This window comes from Marmota flaviventris, chromosome 4 (genome assembly GCF_047511675.1).
Source record: "Marmota flaviventris isolate mMarFla1 chromosome 4, mMarFla1.hap1, whole genome shotgun sequence".
NCBI classification, from domain to species: Eukaryota; Metazoa; Chordata; class Mammalia; order Rodentia; family Sciuridae; genus Marmota; species Marmota flaviventris.
In genome coordinates this window covers 75,432,555-75,444,802 of record NC_092501.1, presented here as the reverse complement: position 1 = coordinate 75,444,802, position 12,248 = coordinate 75,432,555, and the positions used below count along the sequence as shown (strand labels likewise).

The following is a 12,248-nucleotide window of genomic DNA, read 5'->3' as shown; positions in this document are numbered from 1 at the left end:
TATCAAGCCAGCATCTTTTTGACCTGGTTAAGAATGCAGGCCCTGACATCAGCCTGTCTGGGTTCGGACACCTCCACTGCCTTGTGCATGGTTGTGGGCCAGGTCTTTAACTTTTCTGTTATTCCGTGTCCTCAGTTATAAAGCACAGAGAATAATGTCCCCTAAGGAGCAAATGGGATGCCTGCCAGAGGCTTGGAACGGCTGGCATGACAGCCTCTCTGTGAGATATCTTCCTTTAGACATGAGGGAACTGAGACCCCAGTCTCACAGCTCCAAGAGGACAAGCCCAGGCTCTTTGCGGTCAGACAAAAAGCTTTCCCTGGCTTTACTTCCCGACTTTGTCACAGACCACAGCACATCCTGAGATCTCATGGGTTCAACTGTCACAGGGCTTGGTGGGACATGCAAAGAGTAGCGACACGCCTGGTAGGAAAAGCTGATTCTGATGCAGGTAGTTGTCCTTGGTGGATACAAGGAAAAGAGGCAGCAGCAGTGGGATAGAGACAATGTCATGGCTGTTCACCTGGGAGGTCACAGGAGGCATGTCCCTGTCCCTTTAGTAGAACTACTGCGGACATTGGGAGGGTTCTGCAGAGTCTGAGACCCTAAAGCCAAAGAAGATGGGGAGAGTTCATGAAGCATGTGGCTACTGTTACTGACTCCATTTATTATCATCCCTGGGCAGGAGAAACACATGGATTCCATTCCAAAGTTCTTTTCCCCTTCTATGTGGAATGAATATGATTTGTTCCCAGTTCCTCATCCTTCAAAAAAGACAGTTAAAACAAGGGATCCCCATTTCTGTCTATATCATTAAAATTGTATTCTAACTTTAAGTCAGATTTTTAACCTAAGCCTTTTTCTTTTCCATGTAGGACTTCTTCTACAATTTCCAAGATTTTTTTTTCTTTAAAGTCAAACACAAATTTTAAAATACTTTTGAGGAAATCAATGAACAGCAGACTCTTAAGGTTTTTCTTCTTTTCTTTTTTAATCAATTACCCAATGTTGTATGGTTGATTCATTTATACTCAATTTGACAAGATTTATTTTAGCAACTTGTCTTTGCTGAGTCTTCCTAAAACATTCTGTTAGATTTCCCTATTTTATTTCACAACTCGTTGGTTTACTTAATATTAAATTCTGTCATTACTGGTGGTACAACAGGAACTACAGGTTTGGGAACAGGTTGAATAAATGTAACTCATTTGGGGAGAGCAGAAGGGGATAGGTGTAGAGGTCCCAGGCCAGAGCCCTCATCTTGGGTCAGCCTCGGAAACTCAATGTGCTTTAAACTCAGAAATCTGTTATTTTCTAGACAGAGATTGGCAGGCAGAACTGAATAGAGCCAATTAATTTTCAAACAAAAGTTGCACATGCAGATCCTAGTTAGGCCAGCAGGTGGCAGACATGGCTCACAAGCTGCCACCCCCTATAAGGGATTTGGCAGGAGGCCGAGCCTTTTCTGGGATTAGTGGATGAGACCAGACAGTCCTTCATCTTGCAAAACCCACATGAGCTTTCATCTCCTCCACAACTTTGACTGCTTATGATATTTTCCTTTGCACGTTAAAGCAATTCCTGGATCATGGTGAGAGAACTCAATACCATCACAAAAACACACTGGTGTTCCCACTACCTTCTCCAAGTCTCAGTTTTCCCTCTCAATAGGATGAAAGGGGACAATTCCCATCTTACTGAGTTGTGGGGAGTCAAGTTGCCCCAATCTTTTCTCTTTTTCCTAAATAGAAGGGGAGGGCAGTATTTTACCTTTGGGGGAATCATTAGTTCCCTGGAATGTGGCTGGCCACAGCAGTGCTCCCACACTTAGAGTATCTCCACTGGCCACCCCCCCCCCCCCCCCCCCAGAGTGCCCAGCAATGCTCTAACCTTGCCCGCTGATCTGCTTTGGCAGGTGTCCTGGTTGTTGAGGCCTCTAGGAAGTTGCAGGGATAGTCGGCTGGCCTACCTCACCACCAGGGGAGTGACCCAGCTCTGGACTCATCCTATAAGCTTGCACTTCACGGTGGTCAATCAATGATGCTTCCTGGAAGCATCATGATCCTGGCATTTGTCACATGGCTCATTCTAACTGGCCAGGCATTGTCATAGACTATGCCCAACTCCAGGTAGATGTGTGTTTGGGTGTGAATGAGTTCTCCAGTGGTCAGAAACTGGGGCACTTTGGTGACTACCACTCTCCCCCCAAACCACAGCAGTTTACTGCTTGGGAGTAGAGAGGCCACATGTGAGGACACTGTGTGTAGGAGCAGGTACACTATGGCAAACATGGCAGCACTGACTGCTCCACTTGAGGCTTGTCCTCTCCTGGCCTGGCCTAAGCTGGGCGGGGCTGGCTGTGTTCGGATGGGAGAGGGGGCTCTCTTGAGGGATGAAGGTTTGAGATCTCAGAATAAACTAGAGGAGGGTTTGTGGGCATGGAAGGCACAGGGTCGGCACTTGCTTGCAGGGACTCTGGAAGGAAGATGGCACCTGGGCCCCATCTGAGGTGGGGGCAAATACATGCTATGCAGCCCTGTACCTCAGCCACCTGGGGTACCACTCCTGTTCTCCAGCTCATAGGCTCTAGCCCTGGAACAAAACTGGGGACCTGCAAAGAAAATCAGGTTATAGTGGGTGGCTCAGGGACCTCACCAGGCAGAAACCAGCTGCAGAGCCCAAGGCAGGGATGGAGGAAAGGGGGCTGGTCTTGAGCACTGGATGCAACTAAAACACAGATTTGCATAAATCCAGTTCCCCTAACAACAATGTGGAGTCCTCGGGGGGCTCCCAACCCTGCTAGAAAGAGAATTTGGTCAACCCCTGTAGCACAGACATAAAGAATGGATCAGGTAAGGCATCATGCTTTCAGAGCAAATTTAATAAAGAATGTGAAGTGTTCTTGGTGGCTGCTCGCTCCTGAGTGCCATCTTTGGGTAGCCATGGGGGACTCTTCCTGGGTGAAAGGCTAAATGCTGCTCTTGTGGCAGGCACCATCCCCTCTGACACCCATCAGGACCCGCATAATAAAAGCAGCATCCAGATCCCACCTGGGGTATATGGGGGTCCCAACAGTCCCCATCGGGGTGTCAGGGTCTTTCTCTCCAGCTGGTTCCAGAGCACCTGGCCCTGCCAACAGCCTGGTCTGAGCGAGAGGCCTCTGGCTCCTCATGTGGCCTGTGCCAGCTCTGCTGAGGGTAGAGTGGAGCAGGTGCCAAGTGAGCTCTTCCGTTCTCTCACTTTGGGGCTCTGGCACCTTTGACTCCAACAGTCAAGCTTCCCAGGGTAGAAAAAAACTCCTCCATTTCCTTCTGCAGCAGCTGGTTCCTCCTCTCTGCATCCTCCCGTGCCCGCTCAGAGTTCCTCAGCTTAATTTCCAGCATGGTGTACTTCTTCTTCTCCTGGTCCAGCTCTTCTTCTAACCGTGACATCTGTTTCCTCAGGTCAGCACTGTTGGCTTCCATGCTTAAAAAGAATCAAGAAAAGATTTCTCAGATTCTGGCTCGCTGGGTTTTATCAAAAAGAACCATCTAGAAAGGGGCAGTCATGGCCAAATCGGGCAAGATCCTTGAGGGGAGGACACCACAAGACCTGGCACTCTGCCACAGAGCCAACTGGGTCTGTATGAGGATTCATGCCTTCAGCACTGGAGGCTGGAGGCCACCATGAGTCCCCACTAAAATAAAAGGACTCTTGCCCATGTAGCCCCATCACTTGTCCCACTGAGGGCTGCCTGCCCTGGCTGAGAGCAGCTCTGGTCCTTGTAAGAAGGGAGGGGAGAGCCCCAACTGTCCCTTGGTCTTTGTTCCTATGTCCCTCTCCTTCCTGCTGCTCCGACACCACCTAGCACTCCAGCCGTTGACACTTACAGGAAATTCCTACATGCCCTTCATGTCCCAGCTCAAGTGTCCCCCCTTGGTTCTGCTTCCTTAGTGATCCTCCCTGTAGGTCCTGGCAGTGCTCCTTGGTGCAGCCACAGATCCTCCAAGGTCTATACCACATTCTGCAAAAGTTGGCACCTCCTCCATCTTTTTGGCCAGCTCCTGTCCACCCTGAGATAGCTTGCACACTGGGGCCTGGGGGATATAAGCCCCATGGTGGTGGATGAGCTAAGAGTGCACTGAGCCCCCACATGTTCCTCTGAAATACAGCGGGTGAGCCCGTCCCAAGACACTACAGTCACCAGAGAGGGAGGATAATGCATGCCCAGCAAAGCACCTGGAAGATGGCAGATGTGGAAGAAACATCAGTTCCCCACCCTCCAAGACAGGGCCCAGGCCTCCATCTGAATCACTGACCCTAAGTTTGGAAAAAGGAAACCACCCTTCACGGGAGCAAGGACATGCGGTCAGAAAGCAGATCTCACTTGCTTCTCCTTGGTCCCAGCCCCTTCTTTGCTGGCATCTCCACATTCCCTGCTGCCCCAGGGCCAGGTTCCTCTCCTCTTCCTCTCTATACCTGAATGACCCTGTCCAGTCTCTTGATCCTAAGCCCCCTGTCCAGCCTATTTATTGAGCACATCCAACTTTCTGGGCCCCAAACTGAGCTTGTAACCCTACTTTCCACACCACTCCCAGCTCAGCACCCCTCCAGGGAGCACCTTCCTCAAGCTGCTCCACCCAAACTGTCATGTCCTCCTGGAGCTGGTTCTTTTTCTCACTCCCACATTCTATCAACCAGCAAAACTCACTGGCTCTACTTTCAAAATATGCTGACAATCTGGCTGTTTCTCCCCACCTCAACTGCTGGCCCCTTTGGCCTGTGCCAGCCTCCTGGCCTTTTAAATGGTTTCTGTTCTTCCCTGGGCCCCTGATGACCACTCCTCTGCAGGGTGGTGGCTAGGTATACATGGGAGAGGGAACAAAGTGTATCAGACCCTCCATTGCTCCTCATTCATTCTCACTTCTGCTGAACAAGACCAGAGCTTCACCCAGGCTCAAGGGCCCTCACACTATCCCCTCTGCCCAAGGCTGAGGACCTGCCCCAGCCTTCTCCCCAGTGTCCCTCTTCCCTCCAAGCTAATTTATTGTGTACATCTAACACACCAGACACGGATGAAAATGTATCTCATGCATGATTTTTCTGCCCTTATCCCCCCTGCAAAAGAATGAGGGCAGGGGTTTTGGTCAGTTTGGGTCACAGCTGTGTCCCCAGGGTCTAGACCAGAATCTGGTACTTCACAGACAACAGTCTCTTCAGGGAATGCTTGAAGGAAGACCTCCATCGGAACGTGCGGAGGGGCTCCAAGTTCCGAGAGAGGCAGGGTGTAAAGCAGATCTCAGACATGCCCTCTCCACCACACCAGCCGGATGACTTCACAGCCACTCCATGAGGGGGTACATTCCCCAAAGGCCTGCTGGATGGGGCAAGGTGCTAGCTGCCCCCTCCTTCCTGTGCTCTCAGACCCTCCTCACTGTAGACCCTCCCTCTGACCAGGATAACATCCCGGGCCACTCTGCCCATGAGGATACCACAAGGGTCTCTGCTGAGGTCCCTCTTCCTCTGGGAACCTCATCTTCCTCCAGCCACAGAGCTGCAAAGAACATGGGCAGTGGAGGCTCCTGAGCCCCTGGGACATGCAGCACTGGGCTGAGCTAGCCCACCCAAGTGAGGCACTTCATCCTCAGGACAAATGGGTGGGCTAACATCAGCCAACGGCAGGTGGAGCTAGGACTTGACCCCGGGCAGTCTGAGTCACAGACACCACCCAACAACATCAAACTCGTCCCCAGGAACCAAGTCACACTGTGCAGGTGACAGGGAAAGGGTCAATGGGCTCCACAAGCAGGCAGGCAGGGAGAGGCTGATTCTGACCTCTGGGCCATTGTGGGAAGGTCATCCTTCAGCAGTCCCCAGCTTCCACTGTATCACCTTGGAACCAGGGCTTACCTGTGTGGCTTTCCTGTTTTACACCCTGGGTTTTACTCCTGTCTCCTTTCTCCTCTGCTCAGCTCCATCCTATTGGCCCTTCAAGTCCTGGCTCAGGCACCACTTCCATGACCTCCCCCGCTCCAATGTCCTTTTCCGTCCCTTCCTGCTATGAACATGGTGTCTGTATACACCTGGCACTATGCAGCCCAAAAGAACATGGTATCTATAGATACCTGACACTATGCAGCAGAGAAAAAGGGCCAGTCACTGTCCTCCCAGGTCCCTGGTCCCTCCCAGATCCCAGACTAATGGAAAATGAAGTCCTCAAATGTCACTGAAGGCCGGCAAGGGTGTGAGACCCAGGCTTAAAGGGGGCCTGGGCTGAGCAGCAAGGGCCTGAGATGCTGATGGAAGCCCTGTGTGCTGGCTATTAGTGAGAACTGCATTGACCTCAGTGGAGAACTCAGCTTCTTAGGATTTTAGTAAAGAGAACACCCTCCCCTCGGGATGGCTGAGAGGATGGATCTTGGACCCATCTGTGAGTGAGCTTGCAAGCCACCTGGAGCGGGAGGCGCAACAGCTCTGTGACCAGGTTGGATGGGAGGGAGGGCTTGGCTCAGTACAGCAATTGAACTCCAGTCCCTAAAGCTCTCCCTCCCCACTAGGCTGGCCTGCCCTGCACATGGGCCACAGAATGCAGTGCCAGTGGTTGGCCAGGGCTGACATTCTCACCTACACTGTCGGGGGCATTGATGGAGCACTCACTACATGCCAGACCAGTGAGCTTTGGAGTTTACAAAGATAGAAAATTCAGCCCAGCCAACCCAGGGGTCCCAGGGGCATCCTCCTGGATAGGCAGGAAGAGCTCCCAGCTCCCAGCCCTGCCTCTCAGCACCCTCTTCCAGAGAGGGCAGCCACAGAGGCTGTGGCCTGGTGCAGCTGGGGCCCTTTACCTTTTCAGACTTGTCTCATACTCAGTCCTCTGCCGGCTCAGCTCTGCTCTGAGCTCAGCCACCACGCTCTGGAGAGCCTGGCAGTGGCGGGAGTGGTCCTGGGTAGGGCTGCCTGGGTCCTTGGGTTCACTGCTGCTGCCGCCACCTACACCCGCCTCATCCAGACTGTGGCCCAGGTCTAGGGACCTGTGGTCCTCACTGCTGCTGGGGAGCGGCGAGGGCTCAAGGGCCCATTCGGTGTGCAGGGAGCTGCAGGTGGATGAGTCACTAGCCCGGCAGGCTGTGCAGCTGCTGATGGAGGCTTCCCGGGAGGACAACGTGCTGGTCACGCTGACAGTGCTGGGAAAGAGGCTGGGTGGGGGCACATTGTCATAGGTGGAGAGTCTTTGTGTGGAACCTGAGTTCTTGAGCCGGTCTCCTGATGAGGCCCGGCGGTGACCTCGCAGAGAAGACAACCCGTTCGTGAGCCAGTTCCCACCAGAGGAGATGATGGGCACTTCTAGAGACGAGCTGCCCGCCTTTGGGCTCCCTGACCGGGACCCTGGCTGCCGGAAGGAAGACTTCCAGTTGGGCAGAGTCTGTACCCTCTTCCCAGGGCTGGTGGCTGCAGGGCCACCTTGGCTGCCTAGGCTTGGAGGGGAGGTTCTAGAAAGCATTGCTGCAGCTGGCCCGTCCAAAGATGAGGTCCTGTGTGTGGGCAGGCTGGAGCCACCAGGCTCCCCTTGGCTGTCGCTGGGGATCTCCTCAGAGTCCCACCCCACTGTGCACTGTGGGACCCTACAAGGGGAGGCAGGTCCTTCTGGGGTAGGCGTGGTGAAGAGCTGGCTGTGTTTGCGGATGAGGACAGTCATCAGGTGCTGGACTAGGGAAGTACCTGCCGCAGAGAGAGAAGAAAAGGGCTTTGCTGTTAGTGGCTCCAGCCAAGCAGGGTACCTGTCCCCTAAGAAGCCTTCACCTGAGTCTGGTGTAAAGGACCATCCCATGCCCTCTGGATCCAGGCATGGGCAGAGGAATTGTGCCTAAGAATCTCCTTCCCTGGATGCAGATCTTGAGCAGGGAGGAACAGGGACAATTCCCATCAGGGCTGTGGTAGGAACAGGAGGCAGGCTGAAACTGAAAACCTGAACCTGGCACAGCAGAGCCCTGTTGGCTGTCCTGTGTCTCCTTCCTATGCTGCTGATGCTGGCTGTGCCTGACTGTCCACCCTCTGGGGGCAGAGGACCCTGGCACAGGAATGGAGCTGTCTTACATGCATGTGGGCATGCACACAGTATCTTCCACACAATCCCATGGGCACACAACAATCTGACCAAGTGCCCTGTGACACAATTCTGGGGACATAGTTCCTATGGTGGTGAGGCTGGTGTCAAAAGTAGGCTTTCGGGAAGGACCATGACAGCCATCCAGTAGCCTAGCTCAGTCTTATTACCCACAATCGAACAGAGACCACCCTGGGGAAGTCTGCCAGGAAATAAGGAAGGTCAAAGGCTTAGATGGACCCTTTGACTGAGGTAACTAAAAATCCAGGAAAGAACCACATCAGGAATTTCTTGGTCAGAAAACTAGATGAAGCAGGAATTCAGTAAGGTAGGTGGGTAGGTATTCACCCTTGGGCATTTGTGCAGCCAGGCAGGTGGGAGCGTGGGATTTCCCTGGAGCAGGAGAATCAGGCCAACACAGAGGCCTGAGCAAAGGGCCAAAGTAGAGGCTACACCCCAGGCAGAGGGGGAACCAAGGAGCTTCACTCACCCCGATACTACTATATCTCCCCCAGTCATGCTCAGCAAGGAACTTGGCCTTCTGCTCACCCAGAGCCAGGATGGTATGGCCCCCACTGGTGTTTGTCACTGTGTGAGTCCTGGCCAGCCTCTGCTATCAGCTAGAACCTCAGGAGAAACCTGTCTGCTTGGTGTGGGAACAGCAGGACTCCAGCACTAACTCTTGTCAGTTAGTCTTCCCAGGGGCCCGTGAGCACAGGCTGTCATTTCCAGGCCAGCCTAGACCTGTGCCCTTTAAATGTGGCTGGCTGACCTCACCTGTTAGCCTCAGTTTCCTCATCTAGAAAATAAGGGCAATCACCACAGCACAGGCTGCTTAGAGGACTGAAAGCAAGTGATGCGGTACGAAGGAGAGGAAAGCGAGGCACACTGAAACCAGAACCACGCTGCTCTTTTCCTTCTCTCTACTCCCCCACCCCCATTCTTTTTCTCTAGACCAGGTCTTACTATGTTGCCTGGGCTGGCCTCAAACCCCTGGGCTCAGATGACCTTACAACCTTAGTCTCTCTATGTTGCTTTTCTTTTTTTTTTTTTTTTTTAAAAAATCATATTATTTGTTATCATGGAAGAAAAATTCCCCGGGGGTTTTCAAAGCTCTGACACCCAGGAATCTAGGACAATGACTTCATCATCAAAGTAAAAAAAAAAAAAAAAAATGTCTGTATTCAAGGGCAAGGGCACTGACCTCTCCCTCTCCACCACAGTAACCGGGGGCCATTCTAATGACATCCAGTGAAAACTGCTAACAGTCACAGGGTGAAGTTCCTTTTACAGCCAGACCCCAAGGGGGTGGGATCTAAAGAGGCTCCTGCTAAGTCCCCAGAGACAGAGGCACAGCCATCTAAGGTACCTTCCCCTTGGTCTGGCTCTGTGCTGGTTCTAAAGACGAACCCTGGACAAAGATGAGCACAGACCCAGAAGCACCTGGCACCCCAAGAAGCTTCCCTGTTACCTTCCATGATGGTCACTGGATCCTCTATCTGTGGCCGTAGTATGTTAGGTCCAAAAACAGTTGCCAGGTTCTGGACACTCATCTTGTTGATATTTGAATGGGACTGAACTTCATCCAGAAACCTGCAAAGCAAGGAAGAAGCAATTGGTGGAGAACTGAAATCTGAAGTCCAGCCTGCATTGGGATTCTTGGTCCTTTATGCTCTGCTCACCAGCCACACCCACCCCATGTCCAGGCACACCCCCACACCCGGCCAAGCCTCCCGCGGGCTTCCATGGTTGCTGGGCACAACTAGCTGCACCTCTAGGCATGGGGCTGGGTGAGAGCTACCCACACATGCCCCCAGCCAGGGCCCAGAATGACACATGAAGGGTTGTGATCAAGGGGCACATGCTTGAGAGATGGGATGGTGAGAGGTGCCCAGGGCAGAGGGTATGTCTTCCAGAATGATCCACTTGGGACTGATTAAGCTGCCTACTTTCAAGGAACTGTAAGCTCTGTGAGCTCAGGTTCTGGGTTCTTTTGTGCTCCCTGCCATACCAACGCTTGCCAAAGCTGTGCTAAATGGGTGAGTGACCCAGGCCTCCTCTGCAAAGGACAGTGTGTCTATGGGGGAGCAAGGGATAAACACAGGGCCAGAAGGGGTGGCCTCCCACCCCAATGCCACTTACTTGCAGATATATCTGAGCAGGTTGTAATTGGCCTGGGGAAGGTTGCTCACTTGTTTAGCCAATTCCAGAGTCCCCTTGGGAAAGAAGAAGAAGAACACAGAATTTTAAACAGTGAGTACTTCTCTGACTGGGGGAAGGGCTGGACAAGGATCAGAGAGATGGGGGCCCAGCCTCAGATGACCACCTCCATGCCCCCCCATGGAGGGGTGGAGCCAGGCTGTGACTTCTTGGGAAGGCTGATTTCCTTTCTGGGAGCTGGCGTGAGGGGTGAGCCTCTTGCCAGGTCACAGAGGAATGTCTCAGCTCACTTATCAAGACACAAATATTTGCCAGATAACAGCCCTCATCTCCAACACAGCCACAGGGAAGGCAAACAGTGCTTCCCCTGCCCCAGCTGCCCAGGGTTGCAGACTCGCACCTGCAGGGCTGTGAGGGAGGAGGGACCCTCTGTCCTGAGAACTCTCTCAAATTCTTTCCAAATGAGACAGGATATACATAGGTAAAAGGTCTCTTTTTTACTGAGCCCCAGGGCAGGTCTGGGTGGCCTGAGGCAGGCATGGGAAAAGGCCATAGCATAGAAACACCCACTGCAAGTGGCCAGAGCTGGGCACCCTAGACCAACATCCCTTTTTAGGAGGGAACCTGTCCCTCCCAGACACTTATGTCTACACACGGGGAGGGCCCTACAAAGACAGCAGGATGCTCCAGCTACTACCCACTCACACAAACAGCAGTCTTCATCCCAGGAGCCATGTGCCATTGAAAGCCACGTGTCCAGGAATTTGTGTCCTGACTCCATGTGCCCACCACCCACCAGTCCACCTCCCAGGATGGGTCCCCAGGAGGCACTAACCTCCCCCTCGTCCTTGGTGAGCAGCTGGGCGCAGCTGAGGAAGTCCTCGTACCTGGCGAAGGGGATCACGGGCTCAGGGAGCTCCCGCAGGTAGAGCTTCAGCAGGGAGGCCACCGTGTGCACATCTGTCGTGCTGGGGATGGAAGAGGAAACATGGGTGAGGCCCAGGACCCCAGGGAGCTGCAGGAGTGACACTCATGCCCCACTCCCCAAGAACAGCCTCTGGTCTTAGATGGTCCACGTGTGTGCACGTAGTGGGGCTACATCCCAGCCAGCTGCCACTGGCCGAGGAAAGGTCCAGGTGCAGACAGGTGTCCAGTGGGGTGAGCACCGAGGCTGTGTGGCTGGGAGCTCCAGCCGGGAAACACTCATTATGCCCAGACACCTACTCAGAACTGAGTCACCTGTCTGTGCAGGCTAGCTGGAAGGCTGCCTCTCCTGCACAGGTTGCCTCCTGTTTGGGTTCTATGGCATAGCACCTAGTTTTCAGCTGGCCTCTACTCCATGCTTGCATTTCAAGCAGTATCTGGGACCCATGGGGCTTATCCACTTTTCTGGCCTAGATTGAAGTCCTAGACCTGCATTGCCCTCATGAGAGGCTCTCAGGAAAGATGGGCTTGAGGCAGGGAGACTGTGGCTGTGCCATAAAGGCAACACCTGGCATGGCCAAGTCCCATGTGGCCTCACTGAGATAGGCACTGGTGTCCCTTTCAGCTCTGACATTTGGGATTCTAGGGTTTCATATGCCCACATCCCCCAAATCCATACACACGAGGCCCTCTCTCTGCCTCAGGCCTGGTGACTCCTGGTCTAGTCAGGGTCAAACAGCCTCCAAATCCTGCCTGACCTCCCTCTCCAGCCAAGCAAGCTGCTACCCACCCTCTACTGCCTTCTCCACAGCCACCTTTGCTACTGATGCCCCAGCGTGATTACAGCCCTAGTAGGTGCTGGGTCAAACACAGTGGCCCCTTTCTCTCTGGGCCTTTATGAGTTCAGTGGCAGCAGCTGCCTGAGCGGGAGCCTGGGGAGGGCAGGAAGAACCATCAGGGCGTCCTGCAGAGAGACATGTGTCTAGAGAGAAAAATGGAGGCGAGTCAGCCATCACTCTTCCCCCACTTCTGCAGGTGCTAGTGGGCCACTGGATGCAGTGCAGCCCCTGTACTTTGCCAG

General features: G+C 53.4%; 1 protein-coding gene across 2 annotated transcripts in view; it reads right to left on the bottom strand.

Moving 5' to 3' along the window:
* Positions 1-2,903: 2,903 nt before the first annotated feature.
* Arhgap22 (Rho GTPase activating protein 22) overlaps positions 2,904-12,248 on the bottom strand; it is a 157,866-nt gene continuing 148,521 nt past the window's right edge. For both annotated transcript variants that reach the window (XM_071611282.1, XM_027947938.3), the window contains exons 6-10: positions 11,079-11,211; positions 10,226-10,299; positions 9,555-9,676; positions 6,825-7,698; positions 2,904-3,465 (exon numbers count right to left, since the gene is read on the bottom strand). In XM_071611282.1, the coding sequence (XP_071467383.1) occupies positions 3,237-3,465; positions 6,825-7,698; positions 9,555-9,676; positions 10,226-10,299; positions 11,079-11,211 (1,432 nt within the window). In that variant the 3' untranslated portion in view covers positions 2,904-3,236. The remainder of the gene's footprint in view (positions 3,466-6,824; positions 7,699-9,554; positions 9,677-10,225; positions 10,300-11,078; positions 11,212-12,248) is intronic.